Below are 14,686 nucleotides of genomic sequence, written 5' to 3'. Positions count from 1 at the left end.
CGGCTGCCTGGAGCCTCATGAGCTGCATTGGCTTTTGGTGCATACACTGTGGGGGAGGAAAGCACTGGGGGTGTCAGACCCAAAACACAATGGGTGCATAATGGATAGGAACGGTCTGGAGACATATGGAGCAAACTCGATGGGACTAGTGTAGAGGGGGCATCTTGGACGCATGGGCAGGTTGGGCTGAATGGCCTGTTTCTGTGCTGCAGGTCAAAGAGTGCAATGCACATTTCCGGGGAAGTGGTATGATTGACTGATTGAAATAAAGCATGAAAACAGGCCCTTCGGCCCATTGAGTCCATGCCGACCATCATTCACCCCTTCACACTAGTTCTCCGTTATCCCACTCTCTCATCCTCTCCCATCACACTGGGGGCAATTTACAGCCAATAAACCTACAAACCAGCGCGGCTTTGGAATGTGGGAGAAAAGCGGAGCACTCAAAGCTGGTAGAGCTGCGACCTCACACCATCAGAGTCCCAGGTTTGATCCTGACCTCGGGTGCTGTCTGTGTGGAGTGTGCACGTTTTCCCTGTGACCACCTTGGTTTCCTCTGAGTGCTCCAGTTTCCTCCCACATCCCACACGCGCGCGGGTTTGTAGGCTAATTAGCCTCTGTGTTGGGAGGGGATGAGAAAGTGGGATAACATATTACTGGTGTAAACGTGTCGGTATGGACTCGGTGGGCCTATTCCTCCTGAATCCGTGTCCTCTACCTCCCCCCCTCCCCCACCGCCCCCCTCTCCAACCGCGGAACCCTTTGCGTCTCACCCTCCGCTCCCTTGGCAGCCTCTCGCAGTTCAACGATGAGAACATGATGGACCCCTACAACCTGGCCATCTGCTTTGGCCCGACGCTGATGCCCGTCCCCGAGAACCAGGACCAGGTCTCCTGCCAACCCCACGTCAACGAGTTGATTAAGACCATCATCATCCACAACGAGCTCATCTTCCCAGACTCCAAGGACCTGGATGGCCCCGTCTATGAGAAGTGCATGTCTGGTGAAGACTATTGGTGAGTGTGCACTGTTTTAGTTCTGTTGTGGTCTTAGTTTTAGTTTTAGAGATACAGCGTGGAAAAGGCCCTTCTAGCGAGCCCCGCACAATAACCCTCTCCTACACACACCACTAGGGCCAATTTACATTTATACCAAGCCAATTAGCCTACAAATCTGTAGGAGTGTGGGAGGAAACCGGTGCACCCGGAGGAAACCCAGGCAGGTCATGGGGAGAACGCACTGTACAAACTCCGTACAGACAAGCACCTGTAGTCGGGATCGAACCGGGGTCTCTGGCGCTGTGAGGCAGTAGCTCTACCACGGCGCCACCGTGCCACCCTGGTAGGACTGGTCCTATCTATGTTAGAACTAAGAGTGATTTATTGTCACGTCCCGAAACAGAAGAATAAAGTTCTTACTTGAAGCACATTACAGATTACACTAAGGGGGGGGGGGGGTGTTGTAGAGAGTAAAGATGGTTGTCAAAGATTGCAGCAGGATCTTGATCGGGTTGGACAGGTGGGCTGAGGAATGGTTGATGGAATTTAATACAGAGAAATCGTCCCTAAACATTTAAGTCTTCCTCAAATGCCCTCAAATAGGTATTAGTGGATCACCTTCAGCCTATGTGGTGGAGATACTATGGAATAAAAAGGAACTGCATGCAGATACTGGTTTATCATAGTCTGAAGAAGGGGCCCGACCCAACACGTCACCTATCCATGGTCTTGGGCGATGCTGCCCGACCCGCTCAGTTACTCCAGTACTTTGGGACTTTTGTTTCTATCTTTGGTGGAGATACCAGTCCAGTAATCCAGTCTGTGAATGAAACCTGTGCCTATTTTCCCCCAGAGTATTCCACTGTGCACACAATTCCTGGACGGCTTCCCGGCGGCAGTAGTTGTGTAAAGCATCTGCTAAATGCTGCCGTCTGGTCTGTTGTCATAAGTAGAGCATACCCTCCCCAATTCAAAGCCATGTCAATAAAGCTCTGTGACACAAGAAAATATTTTGAGCGTGTTACTCAACTTGCTTACTTTAAATTAGCAGACACAGAAGGTCACTTGGTCCCCAGAGTCTGTTCTTCCAACTCAAATAAACCAATCTTAAAATATTTTAACTCCATCTTCCACTACCAAGTACTCCTTGCCTGTCAAAACACGTCCGTCTCAGTTGCACACGTTTCAACTGACGTCCTTCTGCAGCCAGAGCAGGCCAGGACTTTATTCCTCGGAGTGCAGGAGGATGTGGTGATCTTACAGAGGTGTACTAAATCATGAGACGATTAGGTCGGGTAAATGCACAAAATGCTGGAGAAAGTCAGCGGGCCAGGCAACATCTCTCCTCTCAGCTATAAGGAGAGGTTGGGCGGGCTAAGACTTTATTCTGTGAAGTGCAGGAGGAGGATGAGGGGTGATCTTACAGAGGTGTACAAAATCATGAGAGGAATAGGTCGGGTAAATGCACAGAGTCTTATGCCCAGAGTCGGGAAATCGAGAACTAAGGGGCATAGGTTTAAGGTGAAGGGGGAAAGATTTAATAGGAAGCTGAGAGGTAACTTTTTCACACAAAGCGTGCTGGGTGTATGGAATGAGCTGCCGGAGTAGGTAGTTGAGGCAACACCAACCAACATGTCCCAACTACACTAGTCCCACCTGTGTGCGTTTGGCCCATATCCATCTAAACCTTTATGATCCATGTACCCTTCTATATATATTTTTTTTTAAATATTGTGATAGTACCTGCCTTAATGACCTCCTCCAGCAGCTCATTCCATATACCTACCACCCTTTGTGTTAAAAGGATGCCCTTTTAAATCTTTCCCCCCTCACCTTAAATCTATGCCCTCTGGTTCTTGTTTCCCCTACTCTGGGTAAAAGACTGGGTCTACCTTATCTATTCCTCTCATTATCTTACTGAAGGCATGACAGCTAATGCCAAAGAATTGAATCTGAGGGAGTTAAAACGAGGACAGGAATCTCTTTGAGTTTAGAGATACAGCATGGAAACAGGCCCTTCAGCCCACCGAGTCCATGCCGACCATCAATCACCCATTCACACTAGTTCTATGTTATCCCACTTTCACATCCACTCCCAACACACTAAGTGTTTAAGAAAGAGCTGCAGATGCTATAAAAATCGAAGGTAGACAAAAATGCTGGAGAAACTCAGCGGGTGAGACAGCATCTAGGAGCGAAGGAAGAAACGATGTTTTGGGTCGAGACCCTACTTCAGACCCACTTCACAACACACTAGGGGCTATTTACAGAGGGCAATTGACCTACAAACCCGCACGTCTTTGTTGACGTGAGAGGAAATGGAAGGACCCGGAAGAAACCCACGCAGCCACAGGGAGGACGTACAAACTCCACACACAGACAGTGCCCGAGGTCAGGATTGAACCTGGGTCTCTAGCGCAGTGAGGCAACAACTCTCCAGGACTGTCAGACTGAAGAAGGTCTTAAGACACAATGGAGGAATTTTCGAGCACAGGAGTAGGAGCAAGGTCACAGGGCAATGGAGTTTTGGGAGCCCCCTGGCTCTAGGGAGGATGGTACGTATTGAAATGTAACACTATTATTATCCATCTTGTCCCACAGTGATAGTCCATACAGTGACCACGGGACATTGGAGGAGGTTGATCTGGAGACATGTGTCGAGACCCACACCAGTGAAGATGGTAAGTGTCTTTTGTTGAACTTTGAATTCTCCAGCGTTAGGTAACTACATAACTCCTCCCTCTCCCCCTTCTTATCCTATATACCCTCTCCTACCCCCTCTCCCCTGTGCCCCGCCTGGACTCATACCTATTTCTCCCCAACTCTTACCCTTCCACCTACATTCCTTCCTCCAGCTTCACAATTTCCAACTTTAGACTTTAAAGATACAGTGTGGAAACAGGCCCTTCAGCCCACTGAGTCCATGCTGACCAGCGATCACCCAGAACACGAACTTTAAGCTACACATTAGACACAATTTACAATTTACAGAAGCCAATTAATTGGCAAACCTTTGCCGTGTGGGAGGAAATCAGAGCACCCAGAGAAAACCCACATGGTCACAGGGAGAATATACAAACTCCGTGAGGACAGCACCCGTAAGGATTGAACCCGGGTCTGTGGCGCTGTGAGGCAGCAACTCTACCGCAGCATCACTGCGCCGCCCTGGTGGTTGAATGTGAAGGGGGAGTTGAAGAGAGTGTGGGGACAACAGGTTTCAGGGACAATTAGTGATGGGGGGGGTGGGATTAGTCTGGGAGCTGCCATATAGTCAGTAGCACCAAATGAACACCTTCTGTGCCGTGTTTAGCCTCATCGATTAGGAGTGAGGCTCTGGAACTACAGGTAGGCCGGACTGGGTAAGAATGAACATTGTGTAGGAAGGAACTCAGCGGGTCAGGCGGCATCTTTGGATAGAAGGAAAGGGTGATGTTTCGGTTCGAGACCCTTCTTCAGACCGAGAGCCTGGGGAGTGGGAAATGAGAGATATGGACGGGTAAGGTGTGAAAACAAGAGATTAAAAGGGGACAAAGATTAAGGAAAATGTAGAATAGATCATTGTTAGCTAGGGAAAGGTGACAATAATGATGTTTCAGTCACTTTAAAAAAAAAACAAAACTGGCTTTTTCCTTTAGTATTATTTCTTGAGCTGAATTAAAATTCCCAGCGTCAGTGCTGGGATGCTAGCAGGTATCTGCAGATTGTACAGGCCTGTTTCCGGATTACAAAACCTGCAACGTAACCACTGTACAAATCCTGCAGTCACCATGGTGATTTATAATTGCTTGAGGCAGTATTAAGACTCACGGCTTGCACCTTTTTTAATATCCTGGTGCTGGTTGTGTCTAAAGTAACATCCTGAATATAAATGCGGAAGTGTTGTGCTGTGGTGTTGTGAACTAAATAGACTCCAACGCAACCTCCGACATAATCAAAGACCTTTCCCACCCCATTCATTCCTTCTTCTCCTGCTCAAGTTGGGCAGAAGATAAGGAAGCTTGAAACTGCGCATCACCAGACTCAGGAACAGCTTCTTCCCCTCTCTCATTGTGTTCCAGATCCTCACCACTCTCTGTGTAAAAACTTGCCCCACGAATCTCCATTAAGCTTTCCCACTCTCAACCTATAGTGTTAGATATTTCCACCCTGAGGAACAAGGTTCTGACTGTCTACCCTATCTATGCCTAGTCATACAGTACAGAAATAAGCCCTTCGGCCCAACTTCCCCATGCCGACCAACATGTCCCATCTACACTAGTCCCACCTGCCTGTATTTGCCCCATATTAGTCAGAGGGTGGTGAATCTGTGGAATTCTGTGCCACAGAAGGCTGTGGAGGCAAAGTCATAGATAGATTCTTGATTAGTACAGGTGCCAGTTATGGGGATAAGGCAGGAGAATGGGGTTAGGAGGGAGTGATAGATCAGCCATGATTGAATAGCGGAGTAGACTTGATGGGCCGAATTACCTTATTCTACTCCCTTCACTTGTGATCTCATGATTATGATCATATCTCTCTAAACCTGTCCGATCCATGTACCAGTCCAAATGTATTTTAAACATTGTGATAGTACCTGCCTCAACTACATCCTCTGGCAGCTTGTTCTATAAACCCACCGCCCTTTGTGTAAAAAAAACTTTGTCCCTCAGGTTCCTATTAAATCTTTCCATCGCTCACCTTAAACCTATGTCCTCTGGTTCTTGTTTCCCATACTTTTTTTTTTCCCCAAGAATAAATTTTATTCAGAATAATAAAAAATATATACACTTCTGACATTCTCACAGCTAAACATACATTCATTAGTGTTATATTTGGTAGTGCTGATAAAACCATCATTATACATTAGACTTTAGATTAGATGAAAAGTTATACTTTATAATTTACGAACTTATTTCCAATGACGTATTATTAGTAATTCATTCCACTCTTCTGTCTTTTTTGACATTTGTATTTTTTTTTTCTCTCTTTCTCTCTTATTTACTATATATTTTAAAAAAACTAGAAGCAGAATCAATCCACAATTGAAAATGTAATATGTATGATTGATATACATGAAAAGTTCTTACTATAATATGTAATTATATTTTACCATAATATGTTTGCTTCTAATAAAAATATTTTTTAAAAAACAAAAAACATTAGACTTTAGAGATGTGGAAACAGGCCCACTGAGACCGTGTCGACCAGCGATCACCCCGTACACCAGCATTATCCTACACACTAGGGGCAATTTGCTGATGGCTACTAACCTACAGACCTGTACGTATTTGGAGTGTGGGAAGAAACCGAGCACCCAGAGAAAATCCACGTGGTCACAAGAAGAACGTACAAACTCCGCACAGACAGCACCCATAATCAGGCACCCTTGCCACTGATGTGGGCCCCTGGGGTGATATCCCTTCTCTCGTTTGAGGGGCGTCTCCACCAGACTCTGCCCCTCAATGTCCAGCAGCGGAAGGACCCTAGACTGTGGTCCTCCCCCACCGAGCTTCAGTGCGTCCCTCAGCAGCACGTACTCCTGCAGTCTGGAGTGGGCCAGTCGGCAACATTCTGATTCCTCGCAGAAGGCTGATGGAAGGTGGAAGGGAAAGCTGCATTGATCCTAGTGACCTCTGCCGCTGCATTTGTTCTGCTGACCCTGAGCGGTGATGGATGGGTCTGCCTCCATCCTATGGGAAGACGGCCAGATTGTAAAGCAATCTGCTCTTAATGGCCCCTGCCTCTCCTTGTCATCTGCTGCGCATTCATTGATTGTGTGCAACACACACGCTCTCATCTAAGGTGCGGCACGGTGGCACAGCAGTAGAGTTCCTGCTTTACTGTGTCAGCAACAAGGGTTCAATACTGACCACGAGTGTTGTCTACACCGAGTTTGTACGTTCTCCCTGTGACCGCGTGGGTTTTCTCCGGGTGCGCTGGTTTCCTCCCACACTCCAAAGACGTACAGGTTTGCAGGTTAATTAGCTTGGTACAATTGTAAATTGTCCCTAATGTGTGTAGGATAGTGGTGGTGCATGGGGATCGCTGGTGGGCACGGCCTCAGTGGGCCGAAGGGCCTGTTCCCACGATGTATCTCTGAACTAAACTGCTGCTGAACTGGCAGCCTTTTATACAGTAGCTGCTTTAAATGCAGGAATTCCTAGTTCGTTACCCCTCCCTCCCATTGACGACACATTTGCAGACATGTAATTGCGTCGTTGAAAGGTTAGGGCAGTCCCACGCTGTCAGTTAGTTTGCATCAGACCCAGAACAGCTCCAACCAAGACCACAAGAAATTGCAGTAAGTTGTGGACTCAGCCCAGACCATCACACAAACCTATCTCCCTTCCATTAACTCTATCTACACTTCACGCTACCTCGGCAAGGCCACCAGCACAATCAAGGACCAGTCTCACCCCGGCCCACTCCCTCTTCTTCCCTCTCCCATCAGGCAAGAAGTGTGAAAACGCACATCTCCAGATTCAGGGACAGTTTATTCAGATTCAGATCAGATTCAGATTCAATTTCAATTGTCATTGTCAGTGTACAGTACAGAGACAACGAAATGCATTATCGTTGCAATTGTTGCAAATGCAAATTGTTATCAGGCAACTGAACCATCCTTTCACTCACTAGAGAGTAGACCTGACCTCCCATCTACCTCATTGGAAACCCTCAAACTATCTTTACTGGACTTGATCTTGCACTAAACGTTATTCCCTCTATCCTGTACCTGTACAGTGTGGACGGCCCAATTGTAATCATGTATAGTCTTGATGCTGATTGGATAGCAACAAAATAGATAGCACGCAACAAAACAGCTTTTCACTGTACCTCATTACACATGACGATAATAAACTGCAATAACCACTTCCCACCTGTTCCATCCATAATACGCTTAGACATAAGGATCTCTGTCCCGCCCACTCCCCTGATCTCAGTCTGAAGAAGGGTCCCAACCCGAAACGTCACCCATTCCTTCTCTCCAGAGATGCTGCCTGTCCCGCTGAGTTGCTCCAGCATTTTGTGTCTACCTTCGATTTAAACAAGCATCTGCAGTTCTTTCCAAGACATAAGGAACTGCAGGTGCTGGTTTATAAAAATAGACACAAAGTGCTGGAGTAACACAGCGTGCCAGAGAACACTGATAAGCTAATACTAACATTAGGGAATTTCAGACTTGAAGGATACAAGATGGCACCTAAAACCTGGTGCCTGGTGTGTAGGGACTTGGTGTGGTCACATTATGATTGTGCCTAATGTATCTGAACAGCATGCAAAATAATAATTTCACTATACATGGGTCCATGTGGCAATAAAGTCTCCCTCACGCTCTCCCTCTCTCCTACACGGTCTCTCCCCCTTGCTCTCAATCTCTCTCTACCTCTCTCATTCTCTCTTCCTCACTCATTCTTTCTCTCCCTCTCTCCCCTGTGCTCACACTCTCTCCTGGCACTCTCTCTTTCTCACTCCCTCAATCACTTTCTCATTCTCTCTCTCCCATCACTCTCTCCCTTCTTCTCTCTTTTTTCCATCAATCTGTCAATCTCTTCCTTGCTTACTCTCTCTCCCCTTTGTTCACTCCTTGTCTTCCCCCTCACTCTTTCTTTCCCTCTCCCTCAGTCTCTCTCTCTCTGCCTCCCTTTCACAAATGACCTCCAACTGGTCTGGAGAAGGGCCTCGACCCGAAACGTTGCCTATTCCTTCACTCCAGAGATGCTGCCTCACCCGCTGAGATTCTCCAGCATTTTTATCTACCTCCAACTGGCAAATGTGCAAGACTTCCTTTAGCCTGGAGACACAATGAATTGCAGATGCTGAAATCTTGCTTAGAACGCAGAGTGCTGGAGTAACTCGGGGAGTCAGGCAGCATCTCGATGGATGTGGGTGATTCTCCAGAGATGCTGCCTGACCCGCTGAGTTACTCCAGCACTGTGTGTTCCTCTTTGCGTTTTCCTGCCATTTAAAAAACATGCCCTGAGGTCCCCCTGCTGGCTCGGTGCAGAACTACCGCATGTCGTCATAAGCCAAACCCCAAGGACTCAAAACCCTGTCCTTGTGGTGGCCCTCATCTACAAGGGTCGGTGATGGTGTTCACGGATAGCCTGCATGGGCCGGTGGGTCTGGGCTTGCCCTACCCACCTTTGCCTGTGTGTGAATGTGTGTGAGTGATTGGTGGTGGTCGGAGGGGCCGTAGACGCAGATTGGCAGCCACGCTTCCGTCAGTCTGCCCCAGGGCAGCTGTGGCTACAGAAGTAGCTTACCACCACCGAGTGTGACTGAGGAGTGAATGAATAATGCGATGTAAAGCGCCTTGAGTATTAGAAAGGCGCTATATAAATCCCATCCATTATTATTATTATTACCCCTGATCCCTGCTGAAACCTCCTGCATGCGGATGACGGGGTGGGAGAGTGGGGACACAACATCCACAGCTGTGCCACTGTGGCCCCCTGGTTGGTTCACCGCAGTATTTACTAGTGGCGCTGACCTCGGGAGGAAACTATGTAGGAAGGAACTGCAGATGCTGGTTTAAACCGAAGATAGACATAAAACGCTGGAGTAACTCAGCGGGACAGGCAGCTTCTCAGGAGAGAAGGAATGGGTGACGTTTCGTGTCATCCTTCTGAAACCAAACTTCTGAAGATGGGTCTTGACCCGAAAAGTCATCCTTTCCTTCTCTCCAGAGATGCTGCCTGTCCCGCTGAGTTACTCCAGCGTTTTATGTCTACCTCTAGGAGGAAGCTACACGGCTGGTGGATTCCCCATTGCTGGCTGCGTGAGGGCAGAGTCTACATCATGTCCTTTTTTATCTCTTTCAGAAGGTGAACCTATCGAAGCAATAGCCAAGTTCGACTACGCAGGAAGATCAGCGCGAGAGTTGTCGTTTAAGAAAGGGGCTTCTCTGCTGCTGTATCACAGAGCATCTGAGGACTGGTGGGAGGGGAGGCATAATGGAGTCGATGGCCTTGTACCCCATCAGTACATAGTCGTGCAAGACATGTAAGTGATGTCCTTAATCCTAAGTCTACACACTCTCTCACGTCTCAGCCTTGAATTTACCTGGTGATCTGGGGTTTACTTGGTGATCTTTGATGTTGGGGGTTATGGGGAGAAGGCAGGAGAATTAGGTTGAGAGGGAAAAATTAGATCAGCCATGATTGAATGGTAGAGTGGACTTTATGGCCTAATCTGCTCCTAGAACTTATCTGAATCCATAGCTCTTTGGGGTAGAGAGTTCTAAAGATTCATAAACCTCGGGGAGAAGTAATTCTTTACTTTAGACCTTAGAGATACGGCGTGGAAACAGGCCCTTCAGCCCACGGAGTCCGCCCCGACCAATCACCCCGTACACCAGCACTATCCTACACACTAGGGACAATTTACAATTTTACAAATCCAATTAACCTACAAATCTGCACGTCTTTGGAGTGTGGGAGGAAACCGGAGCACCTGGAGAAAAACCCACGGGGTCACAGGGAGAACGTACAAACTCCATTCAGATAGCACCTATAGTCAGGATTGAACCCAGGTCTCTGTGCCGCCCTATTCTTCATCATCTCACTCTCAAGTGGCTCATCCTGATCCTGATTCCAAACCCATGGTTGGCATTAGTTTCTTATTATCACGAGATACTATGAAAAATATTACTATCCAGGAAAATCTAATTATATCTGCTTCTATAGCTTCCTCTGCCAGCTCATTCTAGATATAGACGGTTCTCTGAGTGAAGAAGTTGCCCCTAAGGACCCTGTTAAATGTCTCCCCCCCCCCCCCCCCCTCCCTCATCTTAACCCTATGCCATGTCATCTTAGAATCCTCTGCGTTGGGGAAAGGTCTGTGAGCTCTCTGTCTGTGGAGGGAAATTGTCGCACAATGTTTTGGGTCAGGTGACTGCTTCAGACTCAAGGTCCTGAACCAAAATGTCTGAATATTCCCTCTACGGGTGCTGCCTGACCTGCTCCTCCAGCAGTTTAGTTTTTGTTTAGTTTACTATTATCACGGGTACTACTGAGCTGAAAAGCTTTTTTTACAACGTGCTATCCAGTCAGCCAAAAGACTATACGTGATTATGTGGGCAGCACAGCATAGCGCTAGAAACCTGGTTTTGATCCTGACCTCGAGTGCTGTCTGTGTGGAGTTTGCACGTTCTCCCTGTGACCGCCTGCGCTTTATCCGGGTGCTCCGGTTTCCACCCACATTCCAAAGAGACATGCAAGTTTGTAGGTAAAATTTCCCCTAGTGTGCAGGATAGAATGAATGTATGAGTGATCGCTGGTCGGAATGGACTCGGTGGGCCAAAGGACCTGTTTCCATTCTGAAGATAGTGCTGGAGTAACTCAGTGGGTCAGACGGCATCTCTGGGGTGAAAGGATGGATGACTTTTCGGGTCGGGACCCTTCTTCCCGAACCGAAACGTCACCCATCCTTTATTTCCACAGAGTTACTCCAGCACTTTGTGTTTATCTTTGTTATAAACCAGCATCTGCAGTTTCGTGATCTGCATCTACACTGTTTCCACGCCATATCACTAAACTAAACTATGATTACATTCACAGTGTCCAGATAAAGGGAATAAAGTTTAGTGCAAGATAATGTCCAGTAAAGACCTATTAAAGACAGTCCGAGGGTTTCAATGAGGTGGATGGTTGGTTAGGACCACACACAAGTTAGTGATAGAATGGTTCAGTAGTATGAGATCACTTTATCTCCTGAAACCAGAGGGCATAGTTTCAGAATAAGACGGTGGCCATTTAAAAGGTGAGGAGATATTTCTTTTCTCTGCAAGCGAAGAATCTTCAGAATTCTCTACACCCTGAAAGTATGAATGTTTGAATCTGTTCAAAGCTGGGATACATGAGAGTGCAAGGGACTCGGGATGTAGGGATTAGGCAGGTCAAATTAAATTTAGAGCATATTTAAGGAATCAGGCAGTGTGCTTTGACTCCCATTTTTTTAAAGCTAAGTTTATATTTGGAGTATTGTGTGCAGTTCATGGTGGCCCCATTATGGGAAGGATTTTGAAGGCTTTAGAAAGGGTGCAGAGGAGGTATACTGGATTGATGTTTGGATTTGAGGGTTTCAGCTGCAGGGAGAGGTTGGACAGACTTGGATTCTTTTCTCTGGAATGCAGGGGAGACCTGATAGAAGTGTATAGTACTATGAGAGGCATAGATAGGGTGGACAGTCAGAACCTTTTTTCCCCTAGGCTAGAAATATCAAATCCTTGAGGGCATATGTTTAAGGTGAGAGGGGCAAAGTTGAAAGGAAATGAGTGAGAGGCAAGTTTTTTCTTACATAGAGGGGAGTGGGTGCCTGGAACATGCTGGCGGGGTTACTGAAGGAGGCAGATATGATAGTGGCATTTAATAGATGTTTGGGTAAGCAAATGGATATGGAGGGAATGATGGGATATGGATTATGTGCAGGCAGATAAGGGGTGGTCTGGGCAGCATGATCACCACAGACATTGTGGGCCGAAGGGCCTGTTCCTGTGCTGTACTGTTCTATGTTTAATGGTGGGGTTTTTTAAAGTCAGAGGCTAGTCTCCACATTGGTGCATGTGGGGGCTTCCTCTGTGTGATTTGGTCACTACATTCACCACCACATGAACTGCCTAGGTCACAATATTGAATTGACTTTGAGCAGTGAAGTGCCTTGGCTTTGGTAAGATATTAAACTGAGCTAAAAGTAAATGCAATATTGTTTCTTGCTCCTTACTGTTCTTCCCCGATGGTTAAAGTGGAAAAGCAGCATTGGTTGTGTATATAGAAGGGAACATGTGATCTCAGCATTCCCTCCCTTTCCCTCTCTCCCCCCTCCTTGGACGTCCCACCAGTTCCACTGTTTGCATTCTTGTATCCATCTTGTTATCACACCTTCCCCACCCAACAATGGGCCATTGTGGGCTCCAACCTTCCTGAGGTCATCTGTTGTTGGCCCTGATTTGGTTTGACCTTTCCTCGCCTCCAGTTTAGTAAACCCCCCCCCTCTTCCACCTGTAATTTCTGTCTGAAGAAGTGAACAATTAGTTTTTTTTCCACAAGGAACTGCAGATGCTGGTTTAAATCAAAGATAGACACAAAAAGCTGGAGTAACTCACAGGGACAGGCAGCATCGCTGGAGAGAAGGAATGGGTGATGTTTTCGGGTTAAGATCCTTCTTCAGACTGATGTCAGCGGAGTGGGAGGTACATAGATTAGGCAGTGTAAAGATAAGGAAGTGTAAGGTGTGAAAACAGGACAAAGGGAATGCAGTTCAAGGAAAATGTAGAATAGATCATTGTTAGTTGGGAGAAGGTGACAACAAAGCAAACAGATACAATGTAGTTGGAGAATTAGACTGGTCAGAGAATTAGGAAGGGGGGGGGGGATGGAGAGAGAGGGAAAGCAAGGGTTACGAAGTTGGAGAAGTCAATGTTCATACTGCTGGGGTGTAAGCTGCCCAAGCAAAATATGAGGTGCTGTTCCTCCAATTCGCACTGGGCCTCACTCTGACAGTGGAGGAGACCCAGGACAGAAAAGTCAGTGTGGTAATGGGAGGGGGAGTTAAAGCGTTTAGCAACCGAGAGATCAGGTAGGTTTAGGCAGACTGAGCGTAGTTTTGTTTATTAAGTTTAGTGTAGTTAAATAGATTAAACTAAACTGCTTATAGTCACAGTCAAACAGTGTGTAAACAGGCCCTTCGGCCCAACTTACCCACACTGACCAACATGTCCCATCTACACTAATCCCACTGGCTTGCATTTGGCCCATGTCCTGTCATGTACCTGTCTAAATGTTTATTAAATATTGTGATAGTCCCAGCCTCAACTACCTCCTCCAGCAGCTCGTTCCATTCACCCACCGCCCTTTGTGTGAAAAAGTTACCCCTCAGGTTCCTATCAAATCGTTCCCCCCCACCTCCCCCCCATCCCCCTCATCTTAAACCTGTGTTCTCAATTCCCCTACTCTGGGTAAGCGTTTACCCAATCTATTCCTCTCATGATTTTGTACACCTCCATAAGATCATCCTCCTGCGCTCCAAGGGACAGAGTCCTAGCCTGCACCACCTCTCCCTATAGCTCAGGCCCACGAGTCCTGGCAACATCTTCATAAATCTTCTCTGCACCCTTTCCAGCTTGTACCTAACCACATAACCAATGCTGCTTTTCATTTTAACCATTGGGGGAGAACAGTAAGGAGCAAGTATTGCACTGACTTTTAGCTCAATTTCTTATTGATTTGTTAACAAGTGGATGGTCACGGCAGCTTTGACATGTTTAACATCAGCCGCACATGGGCTCAGTAATGTATAAAGGTGTCGGCGTTTTGCCCATGACTTGTGCCCTTGGGAAAGTCTCTTGGCCGTGCTTTCTTCCAGGGACGACACCTTCTCTGACACGCTGAGCCAGAAAGCCAACAGCGAGGCCAGTAGCGGGGCGGCAACGGATGACAAGTTGTCCATGAAGAACGACGTCACCTCTCCCATTGATCGCTGCATTCCCGATGTTTACACAGCAAGGTCTGAATCTGTCCCATCACCGGTTCACCCGCTCGCTTCATTGGTTCTTTCATCGGGACCTTTCCACTGTTGTATCTAGAGATTAAAGCAATTACCCACTGGCACAGTGATAGTGCAAGTCATACAGCATGGAAACAAGTCCTGCGGCTCAACTTGCCCACACCGACCAACATGCCCCATCTACACTAGTCCCACCTGCCTGCGTT

At 47.1% G+C, this 14,686-nt stretch overlaps 1 protein-coding gene across 10 annotated transcripts in view; it reads left to right on the top strand.

The window, feature by feature from the left end:
* srgap1 (SLIT-ROBO Rho GTPase activating protein 1) overlaps window positions 1-14,686 on the top strand; it is a 159,219-nt gene that overhangs the window by 136,408 nt on the left and 8,125 nt on the right. For all 10 annotated transcript variants that reach the window (XM_033038086.1, XM_033038085.1, XM_033038084.1 and 7 more), the window contains exons 17-20: window positions 792-1,016; window positions 3,600-3,679; window positions 9,800-9,980; window positions 14,340-14,480. In XM_033038086.1, the coding sequence (XP_032893977.1) occupies window positions 792-1,016; window positions 3,600-3,679; window positions 9,800-9,980; window positions 14,340-14,480 (627 nt within the window). The remainder of the gene's footprint in view (window positions 1-791; window positions 1,017-3,599; window positions 3,680-9,799; window positions 9,981-14,339; window positions 14,481-14,686) is intronic.

This window comes from Amblyraja radiata, chromosome 19 (genome assembly GCF_010909765.2).
Source record: "Amblyraja radiata isolate CabotCenter1 chromosome 19, sAmbRad1.1.pri, whole genome shotgun sequence".
In the NCBI taxonomy this organism is placed as follows: domain Eukaryota; kingdom Metazoa; phylum Chordata; class Chondrichthyes; order Rajiformes; family Rajidae; genus Amblyraja; species Amblyraja radiata.
This window is presented reverse-complemented; position numbering and strand designations above follow the sequence as displayed.